The 21,380-nt window shown below is 48.6% G+C and overlaps 2 protein-coding genes and 1 long non-coding RNA gene across 3 annotated transcripts in view; 2 read left to right on the plus strand and 1 right to left on the minus strand.

Moving 5' to 3' along the window:
• The first annotated feature begins 563 nt into the window (after positions 1 to 563).
• Positions 564 to 12,977, plus strand: LOC114638073 (vacuolar protein sorting-associated protein 52 homolog). Its single transcript, XM_028786421.1, is given in 13 exon segments — positions 564 to 572; positions 1,207 to 1,264; positions 1,836 to 1,969; positions 2,315 to 2,470; positions 2,751 to 2,869; positions 3,102 to 3,225; positions 3,407 to 3,502; positions 3,590 to 3,697; positions 3,861 to 3,926; positions 4,625 to 4,751; positions 4,939 to 5,057; positions 5,232 to 5,414; positions 12,034 to 12,977. Coding segments are annotated over 12 exon segments (1,263 nt in total). The 3' UTR covers positions 5,379 to 5,414; positions 12,034 to 12,977.
• Positions 12,978 to 13,103: 126 nt separating this feature from the next.
• LOC114638143 lies at positions 13,104 to 13,793 on the plus strand. The gene is made up of 2 exons (XR_003713826.1): positions 13,104 to 13,217; positions 13,350 to 13,793. It is a non-coding gene; the product is annotated as an uncharacterized LOC114638143 (long non-coding RNA).
• Positions 13,794 to 14,294: 501 nt separating this feature from the next.
• LOC114638036 (H-2 class I histocompatibility antigen, L-D alpha chain-like) overlaps positions 14,295 to 21,380 on the minus strand; it is a 12,523-nt gene continuing 5,437 nt past the window's right edge. Inside the window, exons 4-8 of the mRNA XM_028786373.1 lie at positions 15,538 to 15,813; positions 15,294 to 15,410; positions 15,083 to 15,115; positions 14,869 to 14,916; positions 14,295 to 14,733 (exon numbers count right to left, since the gene is read on the minus strand). Coding sequence (XP_028642206.1) covers positions 14,729 to 14,733; positions 14,869 to 14,916; positions 15,083 to 15,115; positions 15,294 to 15,410; positions 15,538 to 15,813 — 479 coding nt within the window. The 3' untranslated portion in view covers positions 14,295 to 14,728. The remainder of the gene's footprint in view (positions 14,734 to 14,868; positions 14,917 to 15,082; positions 15,116 to 15,293; positions 15,411 to 15,537; positions 15,814 to 21,380) is intronic.

A 21,380-nucleotide genomic window follows, 5' to 3' on the forward strand; every position in this document is an offset into this window, starting at 1 on the left:
TGAGTCATCTCTCCAGTCCAGACCTTGAACTCTTGATCCTCCTGCCTCACCTCAGCATGCCAAGTGCTGAGATCACACGTGGTGTGTGTGTCTCAGTGTGTGTGTGTTTGTCTTTGTGTGTGTGTGTGTGTGTCTATATCACCGTGACTGGAGAGTGTGGTGTTGAGTAACAATTGGGTGAGGATCCTGAGGTGTAATCTCACTCAGAAGTTGTATGTCAGCCCTAAGATCATAAGGACCCGTGAAAACTGCAAAACAGAGGATTTGGGGCTGAAGAGAAAATCTCTGGCTGTTTTAAAGCTAATTGAATAAAACATAGTCTCTCTTTGTCAGTTATTTGAAAGCAAGCTGGGTTAGAGAAAAAACACCACTTATTAATTTCATGATATACAGCTTGACACACAATCATGTCTCCTTGTGTCATGATTAACTTCAAATGAGATCAATAACCAGGCCATATAATATTGAAACATGAGATAACTATCACTAACTTGCCCTTCTTAGATTCAGTTTGTCCAATTGTACAAAATTGCAAATGCATCATAAATTTAGAAAAAGTGGCAATGTCCCTTGTGAGATATTCTTTTAGTACCTCAATTTTAAATATGATAATCATTGATAATTCTCTTAATTTATGCTACATCACATGATAAAGAAACAGAAAAAGAAAATGTAGTATCTGTACAAATACATTTTTAACCAAATACAACAGAAATGTGCATGTAAATTTAAATCCTCATTTCTGCAACTGGTCACATGTCTTATCAGATATTCATCATTATAACCATATGTTTTCCAACAAGACTCTTTATTTAGAGAAACAAGGACTCTGAGGCTTATATTAGGTTGCTAGCCTGTGGCAGGACTTTCCTGCCCATTGTAGTTGCAGTGGAGCTCTGTCATTGGATGGAGAAGAGGTAGGCGGAGCTAGGAGTTGGGAGGAGGAAGGAATGAGAGAGAAGGAGGATCAGGAGGAGAGGAAGATGTCTGTAGATGTCCGCATGTTTCCAGCTGTCTCAGGTTAGATAAATGGGGAAACAATTCTAATTGTGTGGGCATCTTGTGTCTAGAGTATTTGCTGATATATGAATCTATTTGGTTAATCTTTGAGCATCTAGAGTCTTATTTCTACAGGGTACTAGTAATTGTTATATCTACCACATGGGGCTGGAGAGGGATGGTTCAGCTCTCTTTTATTTTCTCTAGTACGAGGAAGTTAATGACAAAGACGATCTAACGGGTGTAAAAGACACAACAAAGACAGATATCCCAGAGAGGGGAGCCTCACACACAGGGGTCAAGATGGGGATGTCCAGCCTGCAGGGCTGTTTCTTTTCTCCCCTCCCCTCTTCTACCCTCCCCTCCCCTTCCCTCCTCTGCCCCCCCTCTTCTCCTCTCCTGTACTTTTCAAGTACACTGTCACGGTCTACAGACACACCAGAGGGCATCAGATTCCATTACAGATGGTTGTGAGCCACTGTGTGGTTGCTGGGAATTGAACTCAGGACCTCTGAAAGAACAGTCAGTGCTCTTAACTGCTGAGCCATCTCTCCGGCCCAGGGCTATGTTTCTCACACATTATGTTGTTCTCGATCTGTGAGTTCGTGAAAGTGAGATCTTCCTCTCCAAGAAGCATACGCCATTCTGACAGTTTTTCATATTTATTTCAGAGGGTTTGTAAAACCTTGACGGCCATTATGGGTGTCAGGAGAAGCAAGGCTCTGGTCTGGAAAGGGCTGTCGGCTCATATTTAGCTTCCTGGGATCCTCAGGCCTTGGGTTGTTGGGCCTGGTGCGGTCGGTCTCATGGTTTTCCCTGACTCTGATGCTGTTCACGATTCTTCTCGAAGCCGTCTCTCCGAAGCAGGAACACCATCTTTACCCTGGGCACCCGTGGTGTGGTCATCTCACCGGCAGAGCTCGAGGCCCCCATCCTGGTGCCCCATACTGCCCATCGTGGAGAGCAGAGGGTATGTCGAGACTACCCCTCCGTGGCCAGGGATCAGTTCCCTAAGTGTGAGTTTGGGGGTTCCCTGGCCTGCTGTGATTCGGGAGGTTAGGAGCCATGGACTTAGAGGTGTGCAGAGACTGGGGGCGTGGCTGTCGGGAGGCAACAGCTGAAGTGGATGTGGGGCAGCAGCCAGTGGGCAGAGCTTCTCTGTGACCTGTGCCCCCTCTTCGGTACTTGTTCAGGGTCCTCCTCCCTGTCTGGAGGTTGGGTGTGTGGTCTTGTGAGCTCTCATTACTGAGCTGTGCTGAGTCTCCATATCCACGGGGTCAGTGTGTGACCCACCCGTGTCTCTCTGTCTCGGTAGTATCCCTTTGAAGCCCTCTTTCGCAGCCAGCACTATACCCTCCTCGACATTTCTTGCCGTGAATATCCTTTCATCTGTGAATTTTTCGTCATCTCTGGCCTGGCTGCACATGACCTGTTCCACTCTATCATGGGCTGCACACTCTCCATGACACTGGTGAGCTTCCGACTTCCGTGCCTTTCCACAGACAGACAGCAACTCATGGAGAATGAGTGTTCTCCAAGTCCTGGCCCTGGAGCTCTCATCCCAAGTCAGCCCCAGGTTCTGCTGTGGGGAACTTACAGAAGTGTGGCTAGTGAGGGAGTCAGGCCACTCAGATGCCTGTGGACAGGGAAGGAGCTGGTCTCTCTGGCCAGTGCCTTGTCCCCAAAGAAATGTACATCTGTTTGCCTGCAGCAACTCAAACAACAAGCTAACATTCAGTTGTCTGCCACAGAAACACCTGGAGTCCTACCTGGCCGACTGCTACGACGCCATTGCTGTTTTTCTCTGTATCCACATTGTTCTCTGGTTCCGCAGCATTGCAGCAAAGAGGGACGTCCCTGCCCTGGACAGGTCACTGAGCTCTGGTCCTTGTGCCTGGAGGCAGTCAGCTTTTTATCTTATGCAAACAATTCTGTCCTGACCCTGGGCTTTTCCTCACCTGTTGTCCTTCACCCTCATTCCCATTGTGTGTCCCAGGGGCAGCAAAGGTATCAGGCACACCTACTCTCCTGAAGGGTGCTGTGCTCCCATGAGCAGCCAGCACCCCTAGCCAGCTGACCTCTGATTCTGATTAAGCCTGCAGGTACTGGGGGCAGGTGCTTGCCTTGCTGTGGCCTCGGTTTGAGCTGATCCTGGAGATGAATGTCCAGAGTGTCCGCAGCACTGACCCCCAGCACCTTGGGGGACTGGACACTCACCCCCACTATGTAAGGGCGGGTGAGGGTAACACGGGGTTCTTGTGGTCACACTAAGTGGTGGGTTGGGTACTGCTGAAGGAGTCAACTTAGGCAGACAACTCCTGTCCTAACTGGGGACAGGAGTTGCAGAGGCAGCTAGGGGTTGTGTCTGCCAGGCAGGCAGGTGTGAGCCTTCCCTTCTTGCTCCAAGATCACAGTATGCTATGCTGAGTTCTCCTCTGCACTTGTCAGCATCAACCAGACCATCCCCAATGAACGCACACTGCAGCTCCTGGGACAGCTACAGGTGGGACTGGGCAGGACAGACTTGCCAGGAGGGGGAGGGTCCCTGTCACCTAGCTTTTACCCTGCTGCTTTTGTTTGGCTTTTGCAGGTGGAGGTGGAGAATTTTGTCCTCCGAGTGGCTGCAGAGTTCTCTTCCAGGAAGGAGCAGCTTGTGTTTCTTATCAACAACTATGACATGATGCTGGGCGTGCTGATGGTAAGGCTGCTCCTCCCCCGGGGAGTCCCTACAGCTTGTAAGCTCCACAGGAGCTCAGGGCTTTACCCCTGGATCCTGGCAGTGTCTGCAGTGTGGAATGAAGGGGAAGTGCTGGTGACAGGAAAGGGGTTTCTAAGCTCCTGACTCCTCTTGTCTTCCTCAGGAGCGGGCTGCTGACGACAGCAAAGACGTGGAGAGTTTCCAGCAGCTGCTCAATGCTCGGACACAGGTAGGGCCTGGGTGTGGTATTGGACTGACCTCCATGTGCAGTCATGATTACAACCCACTGCCTCATTGCTAGTCTGTTTCATTTTAACTTTTTCATGGTACTAATAGCTTAGAAACAAAGTAACACTATAGCTATTTTTGTAAGTACATGCATTATAGCTATGTATGTATGCCTGTGTGTGCACTATAGCTAGCATGTATATGTGTGTGTGTGTGTACGTATGTGTGCACTGTAGTCCTGTGTGCATGTTTTGCAGGGAATTGTTTGTATATGTTTGTGTGTGTGTGTGCATATGTGTTCACTATAGTCCTGTGTTCACGTTTTGCAGGGAACTGTTTGTGTATGTGTGTGCATGCACTATAGCCTTGTGTGTATGTGTGTGCCTGCAGGCTGGCACAGGCACATCTGAAGTATGTGGAGGTCAGAGGTCACAACTTCTAGGAGTGGGCTCCCTTCTTCCTTCTTCCACTGTCTGTTCTGGGGACCAGTGGCAAGCACTGTTCCTGAAGAGCCAGCTTATTAGTTCCTGGTTCTGGAATGAAATCCTTGGGGATGTCCCCTGCACCTTGTGACATCACCACCTAAGGTGGAAGGCTCACAGAGGTTGCTGTCTGGCATGTCATTAGTCGTCACTGTCCAGAGTAGGGGTCCTTTGTTCCCCAGAGTCTGACCCTGTGTGAGCTTGCACTTCTCTCCAGGAGTTCATTGAAGAGTTGCTGTCTCCCCCGTTCCGGGGTCTGGTGGCGTTTGTGAAGGAGGCTGAAGCCTTGATTGTCATGGCGAGTTAGGGACAGCAGGAGTTAGGGACAGTGTGTGGGGTTCAGTGTCAGGAGGCAGCGCAGCAGGGAAGACTCAGTTGGAAGAACACCAGGAAAGTCAGGCTTGATGGTAAGCATGGCTGTGCCCTGGGCAGGCCTTGCTGGGCACCAGCCCTGGTTGCTCTCTGCCGGGTGGACAGTGGAAGGTCACCAGGTCTGGTTGCTTTCTGACACGCCCTTTCCTCTGCTTTCAGCCCGAGTGACTCAGCTGATCCGTGGCTTTGGTAGTTCCTGGAAGGCTTCAGTGGAGTCCCTGAGTCAGGATGTAATGCGGAGTTTTACCAACTTTCGAAATGGAACCAGCATCATCCAGGTGACCGGCCACTCCCAGCCCTTTGCCTGTGTCCCATGGTTGTTTCCTTGCTCTTTCCTCTGGGCTCTGCATCACATGAATGTCCTGAAGGCCGACAAGCACTGTGCTGAGACTCTGGTGAAGCTCTCACAGGTCCAGTCACCACGAGTCTGACCCTGAGTCCCCTCTGTACAGGGGGCGCTGACCCAGCTGATCCAGCTGTACCACCGCTTCCACCGGGTGCTGTCCCAGCCCCAGCTCCACGCTCTCCCTGCCAGGGCCGAGCTCATCAACATCCATCACCTCATGGTGGAGCTGAAGAAACACAAGCTGAACTTCTGACTCAGATCCACCGGGCCCTAAGCTACCATGGACTGTGTAGGTCACACACTGTCACCTGGGACCCCTTTCCCATTCCAAGGCTTCCATACACCTCACTCTCTCACTCAGCTTTCATTGCCAGGCCTCTGCCTCACCAGAGTGTGCCCAAGGCCACTCCCTGGGCTTCTGAGGTGACCTTCATTTCCCAGTCAGCTCCCCTGCTGTTCATTCACAGCCTGTGAGCTCCCACCGCCCCAGTCTCTGACTGACCTCAGCTCTTAGGGCAGAGCGGTACAGCCCACCCTGTAGCTGATCTGCGGGCTCCGCTGGAACAGTGACATCACCTCCTGGCGGGGCTCACTCTGTGGCAATAATAAGAACTTCCTGTGCTGGGACTGTGTCCTCTCCTCTGTCTCTGGGCCTTTAATTCTCCAGCATTTCTTTATTGTAGACCCAGTCAGTTCCTGGTGGGCATCAGGAAGAGGGTGGGGTAGTAGCCCGAGGTCTATTGCTGCTTCTTGCCCAGGGATGGCATAGTTGCTCAGGAGGGGACTGTTTGTAGCTCTCCAGGAGGATGCCACATGCCACAAGGTCTGGGAACATGATAGCTTTGTGCACTGTCCTGAGGGCTACCATGGGAAAAATCCACACAGACTCTGAGATTGTCTGTGTCAGCCCCTAAGTGGCTGTCACACCTCTCTTGAGGGTAGAGGGCCTGTAACACCCGCACCCATGCATTGAGGCAGGGTTGGACCTGGCTCCAAAACAGATCTTGTCATTTACATATGACCTAGACCCTTCCTGCTGCCCGCTGCCCGCTGCCCCACCTCTGTAGGTTTTTGCAGACTCCAGAGCAGTGGTTCTCAACCTTTCTAATACTGTGACCCTTTAATACAGTTCCTGGTGGTGACCCCAACCATAAAGTTAGTTTAATTGTTACTTTGTACTATAATTTTTCTCCTGTTTAGAGTAGTAATATAAATATCTGTGTTTTCTGATGATCTTAAGCAACCCCTGAGAAAGGGTTCTTTGTCCTCCAAAGACGTCATGACCTACAGGGTCTAGAGTGAAGGAACATCCTTGGTACATTGTTTGGTTTTTGAGACAGGGTTTCTCCGTGTAGCTCTGGCTGTCCTGGAACTCTTTCTGTAGACTAGGCTAGTCTCAGGCTTAGAGTTCCTGCCTCTGCCTCGCAAGTGTTGGGACTGAAGGTGTGTGTCATCATAGCCTGATAACCTTGACCAGGGTTTAAACAAAAGCTAGGCTGGTTTGTAGACCTCTAATCCTGGCTAATTGGGAGCCTGAGGCAATGGATGGAAAGGCTGCTTCAGTTACAGAATAAGTTCAAGGCCAGCCTGGACCACGGCTTAAAAGTAAAGGGCTGGGATACAGCTCAGTGACAGGAAGCTGTCCCTAGGTCCCATCTACAACGTGAGGGGAAATTTCAGATGAAAGATGCTGTCGAGGAAAATAAAGTAATTTGAGGTCATTTCCTTTACCCCATTCACTTCCCAGGAACTTGGCTGTACTAGGCTGGGGGCTAAGCTCACCCAGACCCGGCCCTGGGGATCCATGTTCCTTTCTCACTTGTTACAAGTTTTCCACCTACTCCACCACCCCCTTCTAGGTGTCAGTCCTGGGGATCACAGTCTTTGGTCCTGTGTGCTCTGGATCTTGCTATGTTGCGAAGAATGCAGAGATCCGCCCTCCTGAGGGCTGGGATTAAAGGTATCCCCAAAGAAACCCGGGGACCCTTTCTTTGGATGGATCACATCAAACTCAGCTAGTGTGTAGTGAAGACACGGTCTACAGGCAGGAAGCTCTGGGATAAATCCCGAGCAACAGCAACTAGAAAGAAAAAGAAACTAATGCTCTGATGTGGGGGCTGTGCAGGGGATACCTGGTTCCTTAGTGTGGCCCTTCTTCAGTGTGAGCCGGACAGCATCGTGAGCTCATGAAGCCAGCCATCAGTTAGTTCCTGGACTCTGCAGTCTGCAGTCTGCAGAGACATTTGACAAAGTCCGTCCCCAGGACCCTTGGGAGCTGCGATGCCGCTCAAAGCCACCAGGGGGCAGCAGGACACGGGAGTAGGAGCCGGTCCAGTTCCCAGTCTCTTAAGCAGGGATGAGTGAGCTTTGAATGCTCAGGAAGGCAGGGAGTTGTCATCGCCTACGCCCTCTTCATACCGAAGCAGTCAGGGATTTTCCCTTCAGCCCCAAACCTTCTGTTTTGATGTTTTCACGGGTCCTTATGATCTTCGGTCTGAAACACAACTTCTGAGTGAGATTATACCTCGGGCTCCTCCCCCAGATTGTTACTAAACACCACACTTGATGATATAGACACACACAAACACACAGACAGACAGACACACGCACACACTCCCTACGTGTGATCCCGACCGAGACTTGGCAAGCTGAGGTGAGGCAGGAGGATCACAAATTCAAGATCGGGACTGAAAAGATGACTCAGAGATTGAGAGCATTAACTGCTCTTCCACAGGTCCTGAGTTGAATTCTCAGAAATCACGCGGTCGCTCAAAACCTTCTGTAGTGATATCTGGCGCCCTCTTCTGGTGGAAAGGCACATATGCAGGCAGAACACTACATAATAAGTAAAGATATATATATATATAATTCAAGGTCAACCTGAACTACAAGAAGACTACAACACAAACAGCATAAATGAACGAATGCACAGGTTTCATGACCAGTAGCACCAGGAACCACTGTAGGGGGTGTTGTGTCAATTTCTCCCTTCCCTTGCTGAATCTCTAAGACCAGTGTGTACATTTAGTGCAGGGGACCCTAGAGTCCTGCACTAGGGTTTGGAGGTGTTCCTACATGCTGTAGTGACCCCCAATACTGCTGGGGGATCTCTTTCTTTACAGAAATCTTATTTCTCTCTATTTATTTTTTGTTTTCTGAGGGTTTTTTTTGTTTTTGTTTTTTTTGTTTTTTGTTTTTTGTTTTTTGTTTTTTGAGACAGGGTTTCTCTGTGTAACCCTGGTTGTTCTGGAACTCACTCTGTAGACCAGGCTGGCCTCAAACTCAGAAATCCGCCTGCCTCTGCCTTCCAAGTGCTGGGATTAAAGGCGTGTGCCACCACTGCTTGGCATTTTTTGTTCTTTTAAAAAAATATTTTTGTGTACATGGGTGTTTTGCCTCCATGTATGTCTGTGCACCACATGCATGGAGTCCCCCATGCATTCAGAAGAGGGCGCCCTATCCTCTCTGAGACTGGAGTTACAAGTGGGTGAGAGCTGGGAACTGAACCCAGTTCCTCAGGAACAGCAATAAGCATTCTTCACCTCTGAACAATCTCTCCAGCTCCATAATTTTACTTGGAAGTGACACCATCTTTATTTTTATGCCTTAGCTCTCTGTGATTCTTTTCTCTGCAGCCACAGGGCCTCACTCAGGCCTGAGACACCTAACTAGCCTGTGGAGAAGGTTTGAATAGTTGAAGCCCTGGGTTCCTCAGGATCACAGAGTCCAAGAGAAGGAGCGTCCCAATCTATCCCCACAGTGCTCAGTCTACCCAAGCGTCTGATGTCCTCCAGCATCAATGCAGCATTGGTAACATAACCCACACATGGAATTTTTCAGATGCCCTGTATATGTTTATATTTTCCAAAACCTACTTTAGTAAGCTTACATGAATGTTTTAACCTCTCTTCTAGCTCACCACCCACCAGAGGTAGTAGAAAGGAAAGGTTATTAGGGCCAAGGAGGATGTGGACCTGTTTAGAAATAGTTCTCTGGAGTGAATCCAGTCTTTGTTGTCCGGATTACAGCAGTTGAGTTCACACCAGTCAGCAGTAGCAGTTTAATTCAGAAGAAGTTTAGAGGCTCTACCAATTGGCCTGAGTCTGCAGAAGCAGGAAGAAGCTGCTGGAACACCACCAGAAGTTCTTTGGTTCATTTCTCTCTACAAAGTCATGACAAACGACCAGCAAAGAAGGCAAGGCTAACCAATCCCACAACATTGTCAGTGAAGACCAGCGAAGAATGGCAATGCCAACCAATGCCACACAGCGTCATCTGTGGTCTGTTGGGTTATATTTATACCCTTTCCAAACACCATGTGCTCTCTCTCTCTCTCTCTCTCTCTCTCTCTCTCTCTCTCTCTCTCTCTTTTTTTTTTCAAGACAGGGTTTCTCTGTGTAGCCCTGGCTGTTCCTGGAACTCACTCTGTAGACCCGGGTGGCCTCGAACTCAGAAATCCTCCTGCCTTTACCTCCCAAGTGCTGGGAATATAGGCATGCGCCACCACTGCCTGGCCCTCACCACGTGTTCTCTTAAAAGGAGATCTCTCAAGATCTATCAAAACATCACATGTTCCTTTTCCAGGCAACTTCCAGGAAAATATTACCTGTCTGCTTCAGCAAAAACATCCTCCCATAAGACAGTTTTCAGAAAAACATCACACAACACAATTGAGTCTCCAAAGAAACCAGAAATACTCACTTCAGGCCTGGTTCTCCTAGATTAGGTCCTCGGATTAGTGGGGTGCATTGTCAGTGTGTTTCTTGAATGCCACCCATGACTGTTTTTAACATATAGTCTCTAATTCCATCTTTATCCCAGAGCTTTAATACAGTCCTTTGAAATAACAGGAAGCCCTTGTCTGCTGACTGGTTTTCAAACATTGGGAATGTGACTCAGTGACTAGAATGCCCACCTTGTATGCCACAGGCCCTGGGGTTCGATTTCTCAACACCTCCAAAAACAGGGTGGTGGCACTCAGGCCAACATGATGAGGTGACTCAGGTAGAGATGCTTGCCACTAAGTCTGACCACCTGAGTTCAGTCCCCCAGAACCCACATGGAAAGAGAACTGTCCCCAAGGTTGTCTTCTGACTCCCTCTCCCCCAACACACACACCACAGCTGGGGAGTGCCCTCATTTGCACACCATACACATAAAGCAGTAGTATAAATACACAGCATGTAAAATAGTTTAACATTCCTGTGATTACCCTTGCTTGGGTTGTCCTTCAATCCTCCTGGCAGCTTCTCATGACAATGTCATTTTGGACACAGGAAAATTCAACCACTGGAAAGTCTGGAGGCAAACTGAACACAACGTATACTTACACGTCCTTATACATATGTGTTTAAATCTTCAACATGAAACCGTCATGGTTCCTTTTTTCATTTTTATTGCACTGATTTAATAATTATGTGTAGGGATGTGCATGTCATGATGCCCACGTGAAGCTCAGAGGATAACTTATAGGAGTCAGGTCTCTCCATTCACCATGTGACTTCCATGAAACTCAGGGAGCCAAGCTTGGTGGCAAGAACCTGTACACTCTGAGTCATCTCCATGGTCCCTCGGAGACCATTGGGTTCAAACATTACCTTTCAAAAGTTCCTTCATTCCTGGACTTGGTACATACAAGAACTGCCCACCATGACATTAGAAAAGGGGTTTCCTGATAGATAGGTACCAGCATTGCCTTAGGTGACTCTGGAGAACCAAGCCTTCTTGCCCAGGTCCCACCTGTGGCAGTGTCAGCCTCTCCCACCTGTGAGAGGCCAAATCTTTTAAATTCAGACTCCATTTTAGAGAACCTGAACTCAGGCAAACTAACAGGCCAGCAGCTAGAATTACTTTCCAAGGTACCTCCCAACAAAACCAGAGCCCAGCTAAGTCTCTAGACTAATCCCCAACAGGACCTGTGTCTCCAGGTTACACCCCCAACAAACCTGCACTCCCAAGTTACAAGCCCATCCCCTGTCTAATGACCACCAGTGCAGAGGGAAGCAGAAATTTAGGTTTATGGTATGATTCTCAGCACCAGCCAATTATGTTGAGGCCATAGAAACTTTCCAATTAGATGCTTGCACACTCACCCCCCCCACTTGCTGTTTACTATGAAGCCTTGCCCCGTAGATATTCGGGGCTCCTCATCACTGAAACCATCCTGCATGAGGCAGTGTGCTGCCCTGAGCTAGCTCTAATAAAAAGTCCCTACTGTGATTATGTCAGGTCTACTCCTGTCTGGTTTTGGGGGAATGCTAACATTTCCCTGGCACTACACCTAGAAAATCCCATATTTGCACTGGGAGCTTGGTGTCACTGTCTGTGTTAGTTACTGTGGTCCTTTGAATAAGATGACCCCATATTCTTGGTCATTTGAATACTTAGTTCCCAGTTGCTGCTGTTTGGGAAGCTTAGGAGGTGTGGCCTTGCTGGAGGAAGTATGTCACTGGGGGGCATGGTTGGAGGTGTGAGCTCTCAGCTGTTCCTGCTGCCATGCCTGGTGTTTGCTGTCATGATGTTGATGGACTCTTAACCCTTAGGGTCCCTAATCCCCAGATAAACCTTCTGTAAGTTTCCTTGGACATGATGTCTTGTCACAGCAACAGAAAAGTATCCAATACAGTTCCATTTTCCATCACTGTGGCTTAATATCTGACAAGACACAGCTTAGGGAGAAAGGGCTTGTCCTGGCTTATTGTAGTCCCTAAAACTAAATTCTTCAAAGTGGTGGCAGGCCCTTTCTTCCTGATCCACCTATGGGCCACCTCAGTAATAGTCCCACAGGAGCTGTCCAAAATGGGGGCTCCTGTTAAAATGGCGGCTCCACTACATCTCCTCAGCCTGCTGGCATCACAGGAGCTGTCCATGGTAGCAAAACCTCTCCAATCATCTCCCGTCCCCTGCAGTCCCACAGAAATGACATCTCAGCAAAAGCCAGCTGCATCTGAGAAGGACTTCCCACTCTGACCCATGGGCCCAATGCCAGGGAAAAGGTGGTGAAAAAAAGCTAGCAATCCCTGAGCAGAAAAATCATATTCCAGTGACACGGCTTTCTCTGCTTGGAAGATCTTCTATGGCAGGAGCTCCGAGTAAGTGATGGGGATTTCCTTTTTGGGCTTGCAGGAACACCAGAAGCACCTGGCAGGACACAGGTAAAACAGAAATCTAGGAAAGAGAGCTAAGGAGCCCTCTTGGGTTTGGAGGAACTCAACAGAAAGGCAGACTAGCTTGGTAGATTGACACACAGAGAGATTTCTGAAGAGATGGCAGTTTAGTTGTAGAAACAGGCTTGTAATAGCTATCTCCTATATAGTTAAGAAAATAAAGTTTCCTCGCTGAACTGGCAGGTTTTTACCTCAGTTTATGCCTCCGTTGTCTTTAGTGCTATAAATATTAGGTTATTTAAATGGTTACAAGCCTATGAGCAGGACTTTGGTCTCCTGCAATGAAGAGCCATCCAAAATGCAGAGCCACAACAGGCTTATGAACAGGACTTTAAGACAGACTATGCTGAATACAGCATCCTTCATGCCCAAGTCAGGGCTGCAAGCCACAGGTTCACTGAGCTGGGAACAGAGATGAAGAGACTTCAGGGAGTTAACTCCACAACACAAGCTGCTAAAGGATAAGATAGTCCAGGAGTATAAAGGGTTCAGGGGGCGGTACCCAAGTTACAGAGAGAGAAGCATCCCTGTTCTGGAAGTGGAAATCTCTGGTTCCTTTGGAAAGTCAGTTATGTCAAATGATGTTTTATAAGCAGACACAGGTGAAAAAAAAACTGTTTTGCTAAAGCAGACACGTACAAGGACACATGATGTTTAGAAGGGCTATAAATAAAACCCAGCAGACAGTAGAGGAGGCTGCATGGTATTGGTAAGCCTTACCATTGTTTATTGGTCATTGTTTCTTGTTACTCCATAGAGAGAAATGCACCAAAATCCTTCTTGTGATGTTCTGGTGGCTTCTTCCTGCTTCTGCAGACTTGGGCTGATTGGCAGAGTGAAGTGCAAGTTTCTGGATATGTCAGCTGATACAGACTCAAGTCGAGTTTTGCTAAGACAGACTTGTGTTTTGCTGCAGCAAGACTCATGTGAGAACGCGTGGTGTTTGGAGGGATTATAACAGGACACAGTGGACAGTTATGGTGGGCTTGCATAGCTGGCTTTGCAATGCTACATTGGTCTCATGTCTTCGTCTTCACTGATCTTCGCTTTGTTGACAGAGTCTCGGCAGAGAAATTCTCCTGGTGTCCCTGCTGCTCCTGGTCACCCTTGCTGACTCATGCTGATTTGGTGGAGGCCTGGCTGTTTCTGCTGGGCTGTGCCCCAGCTGATGATTCCTGTGTGCTATCCAGACACCACTGACCTGGACTGCTGGTATCCTGTCTATTGGAGATTGAAATCGGCCCATGGAACTACTTCTAAACAGGAAACAGCTGAGACTCCTGGCTTCTTCTGAATCGAGCTCCTGTTGCTGAATCTTGGGAACTGAACTGCTGATGTCCTGACAACACAAACTGGATTTGATCCAAAGAACCATTTCTAAACAGGTCTGCTTCCCCCCATCCTAATAACCTTTCTTTTCCACTATTTCCTGTGGGTGGTGGACTAGAAGAGAGGTTAAACATCTAAGAAGCCCTATTAAAAACAGGTTTTGAAAAATCTAAGCCAACAATCTCAGCTGTGGATTTGCTCCTGAGAGTTCAACAGAAAAACACATCCTATACCTGAGAACCCTGTAAAAGACACAGTAAAGAAGCAGAAACGACAACAGTAGCATGGCTACAGAGAGAGCTCAGGGCAGCTTCAAGACTGCATCATTAGTAGCTAAAACAAATGGATGGGTGGAAATGCAGTGATTTCTCTTGTGCACCCGGCACATTGAAGGATCCCCAGTGGGGTCTCTGATCTTTATCTCTGGAGACACAGAATCCTTGGAACAGGACCAGGCTCAGGGTCTCAGGTATAGGATGTGATCTGTTTGTTCATCTCTCATCCCTATGTCCCTGTGATCACAGACTCTCAGCCTGTGCTTCACAGTGATGGAGAGAACAGAGTCATGTGGTGACACGGCCAGGAGTGACCCCACCAAAGATCACAATGGACTGAGCACACCTGTGCACAGCCTCATCCTATCCCAAGAGATACACACAGCATAGTGACACAGATTCTAGAAGGTTCTCCATCTGCCATTTATTTCTTAAAAACAAAACAAAACAAACCTCTAAGTATTTTCAAGCCATCAATTTAACAAGCCATCAACACTCAGGTCAGGATGTTAACAATCAAGTTCACATTCAAATTCCTATTCTCAGTGTGGAAGTGAGGAGCTGCAGCTCAGGGCAACATGGAGCTGACAGGAAGCAGATGTCCCCCAGTGTTTGGCTGGACCAAGAAGGTTGGCTGTGGAAGGGAACACAGGCAGTGCAGGGACAGGGTGCTAGTGTGCAGGGCAGGCTGGGTGCCACAGTTTTTCACATTGAGCCCATAGGATCACAGGGAACATCAGATATTGTTGTCTAAAGAAAATTGAGGGCTCTCGACGTCACAGGAGAGACCTGAACACACTGTCTGTCTCTCAGTCCACTCCAGGCTGCTGTCTTCATGCTAGAGAACAAGAGTCATGAACCATCACTATGAAGACAACATTCCAACAACCCACCACTCACAGGGGATTCTGGGAGTCCCTAAAACGCAATCATCTCCACATTGCCTTTCCCCAGTCAGGCCCCAGAGTGTCACCTTTACAATCTGGGAGAGACATATCGGAGCTCTGGGAGCTGTCCTTGCCTAGGGTAAAACAAAAGAAATGTATATGTATGTGTATGTATTCATATCAAGGTACAAATGAGACTCCAGAAGATTTCTCTGGAATTACTATTATGGATTCCCAGAGCTCCCATCATCTCCAGCTTCACTCCAATGGCCTCAGGACAATCCTGTCCCCCACACTAACCTGGAGCTGGAGCATAGTGCCCTCCTTTTCCACCTGTGAGAAGAAATGCTGTGAGAGTTCAAGGAATATCTTGACACTAGAAGTTCCCAGAACTGACAGCAGACCCAGCTGCAGACAGTAGCAATGCAGGGTGTGGATGTGTTTCCCATTAATGTGCAGAGCACACTTCTAAAGGAGGCTGAGAGAAAACTCAGACCCTGCCCCTTCCTACCTCTGTTTCTCCTTCTCATCATCACAAAAGCCACCACAGCTCCAATGATGGCCACAGCTCCAAGGACACCCAGAACAGCAATGATTATCATGTTTGAATTGGTGGATGAAGGAGGCTCTGAGAAGGACAGGGACAGGAAACCAAAGTGAAGGTCATGACCCCAGCTCTCAGCCCTGACCAGCTCAGGGTCTGCAGAAGGCTCCAGCTTTCCCTGACCCCAGCTCTGCACCCACACCCTCCTTACCCCATCTCCGGGTGAGGGGCTGAGAGAGCCCCTCATGGTACACATGGCAGGTGTAATCCTGCTCCTTCCCAAGAGGCACCACCACAGATGCCCACTTCTGGAAGGTTCCATCCCCTGAAGGCCTTGTCTGCACAAGCTCCATGTCCTGGGTCAGCTCCTCCCCATTCAACTGCCAGGTCAGGGTGATGTCAGCAGGGTAGAAGCCCAAGGCCCAGCACCTCAGGGTGACATCACCTTCAGATCTGGGGTGATGGGTCACATGTGCCTTTGGGGTATCTGTGTGGAAGATTTAAGAAATCCCACAATTAACAAGACAAACTGAAATCTAGACAAGATACGGTTAAATCAATGATGACACTGAACTATGTGTCTGTCACTTCAACTGTCATCCCACCAGTGACCAGTAGGTGGCGCTGGTCCCCTCAGCACAGAACTGAACATTTTCCCTGGGGGCTCAGAAGCTAAGAGGGAATCCACACGAGCCAGTGTGTCAACACGTCCGTCCTTATGTGATGTTCTACAGCATGAGACAGGTAGTCAAAGAATGACAGATAAAATGGAAAATAAGTAATTTAACATGTGTTTAAGTCCATATCTATATTAGAAATTAGGGCCATACTCTCCTGGAAGGGTTCCGCCTCTGAGAGTCAACCACTGTGGTCATCTGCCTTACCAGTATAACCATCAGTCCAAGTGAACACCCATCACAAAGTGTGTAGCAGAAATGTGGTGAACCTCTGACATTCAGCCAGAGAAAATGACTCCCAGCCCCTGTCTCTGGACCACAAGGTACAGGTGTGTTACACAGGATCCCAGGAGTGTGCTGTGGACCCCAGTGCAGCACTCACTGGAACACAGCGGGCTCACAGGGTGTGTGGATCTTCCCTCTCACTCCAGCCCTGGATTGCAGAAGACTTGTCTCTCAGAAAGTCCAATTCCTGATTCACTAGGGGGAGCACTGTAACTTGTGGGGGCAGAGGAAGAGCAGGAGGCTTCTGGATGTTTAGTTCTGACAAGAAACAGTCTAAGCTCACAAGAACCTCTCCTTTAATGAGAACCCTGATTTAACTTGTCTAAATATCCAGGTTAGCAGTCTCTCTGGCACCTATGGAGACTGATACAAATGATAATACAAGGGCATGGAGAAACAGGATCACTCCAGTGCAGACAAAAAGTGACCAGAAACAAATAATGCCTTCAAAAAAAAAAGTAAAGAAAAAAAGAACGTAAGAAAGAATGAAAAGGAAAAACAAAAGAGAAAAAAAAAGCAAAAAGAAATCCCACAACTTAGTATTCCATCAGGGCACCCCAATGAGGGCTCATGTGACCTTCACCACTCTAGGAATAGATAGAAGTGGGTTGTTGAAGTGATGCAAACCCCACAGACAGGGAGGGATCTGCGAGAATGTATTCTTTGGAAAGTTCTAGAAACTGTGGGAACCAGCCTAGTGTAGGGAGTCTATGTCTCCCATCAGGTAAAGGAGACTTCCGGTCCTGAGGTCTAAGGGCTGACACACTCAGCATGACAGGAGTCAGTGTCCACAGAGAGTGGGTGTGGGCAGAGAACAGGCCTGGGAGAGGCCACGGCTGACAGAGGCTACAATCTGACTGAAGGGAGCCGCCATTGTTAAGTTGGGGGAAATTCTCTCCTTCCCTCCTGAGACAGACTGGGAACTGTCCAGGGAGAAGGCTGACCCTGGGAGAGTCAGTGCAGTCACTGTGATGAGGATCAGGAGACCCAGGGACACTCTCTCCCCTCTGAGACAGGGGCATCACCCCAGCTGAGGGTTTCTTCTTCCCCAGGACTGAGCCCCAGCCCGAGGGCAGAGGGAGAGCTGCTCGCGGCCCCTGCACCTGTGCGCTGCAGCGTCTCCTTCCCGAGCTCCAGGTATCTGCGGAGCCACTCCACGCACTCGCCCTCCAGGTAGGCCCTGTATGTCTCTGCATCACCAGCCTGCTCCCACTTGCGTGTGTGAGCCTGGGGGCAGCGCGCGGTGAGACCCCGACCTCCTCCCGGGACCCCCTGCAGGTGAGCGGGCCAGGAGGAGAACAGAGCGCCTGGGCTTGGGATGAGGGTGGAGAAGGGATGGAGGGTCTGGTGGGCGACGCAGGGACGTGGCTTCCCCGGTGTTGCCCCTGGCCCTTCCCGCAGAGACCCTTTCTTACTAGACCCCCAGTCACCTGCGTGGGTCTGGATCGGGGCCAGGTTGGTCGCCAGCAGCAGGAACAGCGTGTGAGGCACCATCACCTCCATCTGGGATCCAGGGCATCTGAGTCCTGCAGGCTGCTTGGACTTTTTAACTAGTTCCCGCGGAGATGCTGGTTGGTTCCCCAGGATCGTGCCACCCAATGATGGTGAGTTGTGCCCGCGCATCATCAGTGTCAGGGCAGAAGGACCTGACACAGCAGGAGCAGAAGTGAAACTGGGGAGAGGGGAATCCGCAGCCCTAGGGTTCCCCAACCCTGGCGACTAAGACTTTGCCTGAACCTTGTGCAGTGTACAGAGTGCTGTTTGTCATGCTGGCTCCGAGTTCTGACCCAGAAGCTGTCAGGACACCAGGAGAGACCCACAGGACAGACTCTCTGTGTCCTCTCCTCCACCCTTCCTCTTCCTTCTCTTCAGAAGTCAGACCCTGGACACTTTTAGAAGAAAAGACAATTCCAGGGATACAATGGTGACACAAGCGGTTGGAGATGCAGTGGAGAGATGCTTTTTTTTTACAGAAATTTAAAGCAGTGGGCCTGCAAGCCCCACATGGACCCCATAGAGACCAGGTTCTGTGTTCAACAGCAGAAGGCAGCTCACACAGTCAAGCCTGTGTACAGGCCTCTTATCTGTAAAGAGGAGACTTTGCTTCTTCCCTCAGGATCTGTCTACTCAGCCCCGTGCTTAGACACAGATTCCTTGTGTTACTTCCTAGATGAAGATCTGAGGCTCCAGGACATTATGTTTTTTCCACAAGGATCTTCATTCTGAATCCCGAGTTTGTCCATGTGGATCTGAGTCATTGTCTCAGCACAGTAGATCCATTTGTCCACTGGGAAGAGACCCCTGTGTAGACAACAAACAGCAGGGCACTGATCTCTGTCTACACTGCATTTGCCCTGCATCTGCACTTCCATGGTACAGTTGTTTTAGTGACTCAGTCACAGTAGGAGAGGAACTGTCACCGAGTATAACACAAAATAATGATGACAGTGTGTTAGAAGTTATGTAATCTGTGACCCTCTCACTCCCTCTCTGGCCTTCACTCACACTTATCAGCTGATGAGGTGAGGGGCATGAGTGTCACAGCTGTGTGGGATAGTGGATCTGATAACCAAGTTGGCCCCAGAGTTCCTCAGGCGAGTACAGTGTGGACACTGGAAGAAAGATGATTCTCATGCCACAGAGTACACATTGGTGATGTCAGTTTTCATCCCAGATCAAAAGTGTGGGGAAAAAATAAATTCATACATTTTTTTTATTATTCTGTGGAGTTCCACCTGATCTCTTCTTGTTTCCCTGGGAACTTGATGCTCTTAGGTTTCACCCTGACTAACCTAAGGAAACAGCTGGCCCTAGGCCACAGAAAGGATCTGACTCTGTTACTTTTCTTCTTATTTTATTCTGTTTTTAGACAAGGTCTGTCTCCACAGCTCTGGCTGTCTTGGAACTTACCATGTACACCAGGCTGGCCTTGAACTCACAGAGTTCCACCTGTCTTTGCATCCTGAATGCTAGGATTAAAGACCTGTGTCCACACACCTGGCTTTAGTGACATTTCTCCAACTATGATAAGACACTGTGATCCCAGTAACACTTATAAATATGTGTTTAATCTGTTTTCTAGTCTCAGAGGGTTTGAGTTCATGATGGCAGAGGAAAGGTGTGGTGGAGGAACAGTGAGAGCTCACATCCGTTTCTGCACACCAGAGGAAGAGGCTCTGGGAACAGTGAGAGTCTCTCCTCCCTCACCCTCCCAGCAGGGGTTTACTGGCCTGCTCTCATGAGGTCACAGCTCAGTGGGGACAACCAGATCCTTGGTCCTTGCTCTCTTCTGAGAACTGTGTCCTGAGACACAGGTCTCAGTCACGTGTTGTCTTGTTCCCTCTGCAGTCAAGAGTTGTAAGCATAGGACACAACATTCAAGGCATCCATGCAACAGTCCATGCACATGGTGATACATTCCTGCTCTAAGTTATCCAAGGATCATCAGGCTCCCTGGTACACTTCCTGAAACACTTGTCAGTCAACTTCTTCAGCAGTTCCTGGGCATTGGCTACGGTGTTTCACCTGCTCTATAATGACCCAGGGTCCAGATTAACACCAGTATTAAAGGCTAGCCAAGCCACTGCCATGGCTGCAAATTCAACTGCTCACATCCCTCTACAGGTGCCTGAAGCCTGGAAGTTTTTTAAACCTCAATGCCCAGCCCCAGTGACACTTCTCCAACCACGGCCACACATCCCAATCCTTTCCCAAGAGTTCCATCAGCCACATCTGAAGCATTCATTCCTATGAGCCTGTGAGGCTGTTCTCATTCAAACCAGCACAGCATTCACTATGAAATGTAAGATGCCAGCATGGTTCTGTAGATGTGTCCAGTGCAGTCTGACAGAAATACCCTCAAACAGGGCACTCTGCTGAGTTAGCATCTCCCTCTTTGCCTCTGTCTCCTCCTGCTCAGCCCCTCTCTGTCTCTGTCCCTTAGGCCTCACCCCATCAGTGCCAAGCACCCCTCCCTCCTGAGCTCTGCACTGACACTGTCTCTTCCTGTGTATGTAGTTTCTCTCACAGTGCTCAGCCAGCATGCTGTGAATCAGCTGTGTGGTTTCCTTATGTAAACATTCCAATAGTGGCTGGAGAGATGGCTCAGCACCTAAGAGCACTTGTTGCTGTTGCAGAGGATCCAGGGTGAGTTCCATCAGCACATGGGGGCTGTCAACCATCTATAACTTCAGTTCTAAGAGATTCAATGCTATTGTACCTACATACGTATATACAAAAACCAAATACATCCAATGAAAATAAAATAAAAACTATACATTTTTTAAAATGTTCCAACAGTTCCCTCTTTTTCTTCTCCCCATCTAGAGTGTGGAGCCAGAGGCTGAGGACACAGGGCTATTAAGACAACATTGTACCACCAGTTAATGAAGCCAACACTGGAGCAGGGCAGGAACAGGTGATTGAAAAAGACTGCACTGAAATAACAATTTGAAAAACAGTATAAAATTAAAACTACAGAAGATAGTCCATTTTATAGACCTACTGTGTATAGTGGATCACAGCGTCTCCCCAGGAAGAAGACAAAATGTGTACTCATCTTTGTACCTAGACTGTGTGTTGCTTTTTGATTCCTGTGAACAAGAAAAATTGTACTCAGTCACTTGAGTGTTAACTTGCAACAGACCGTGACATCCCAATATCCAGCTTCTTCCTGCAAAGGGTGATGTCACCTTTCCCAATCTTCTGTCCCACTTCAGAGGCTGAGAGAAAAATAACCTGCTACTCACAACAACCAAAGACTTCAGAGTGCAATTCAGGACCATCAGAGTCTAAAAACCCTGCTTGACATTTGCTGTCACTAGCATAGTGTGCAAAGTAGTGTGTCATTGTGGGCTTGTCACAAGTGCACAAAACGTACTGTGTCACACATTCCCCTTCTAGTCCTCTGTTTCCTCCCACACTCACTTCCAGGTATGAGTCCATAATACTCCTCCAGTTTAATGGATCACCCTTAAACTTCCCATGGTGCATCCTGGTAGTGCATTTGTTAGTTAGTCAGCTAGTTAGTTTTATTGTTTTTTGTTTTTTTTTTTTTTTACTTTATTTTGTTTTGTTTTGAGACCATTTCTTT

The sequence above is a fragment of the Grammomys surdaster genome, unplaced genomic scaffold (genome assembly GCF_004785775.1).
Source record: "Grammomys surdaster isolate TR1022 unplaced genomic scaffold, NIH_TR_1.0 125504, whole genome shotgun sequence".
Classification (NCBI taxonomy): domain Eukaryota; kingdom Metazoa; phylum Chordata; class Mammalia; order Rodentia; family Muridae; genus Grammomys; species Grammomys surdaster.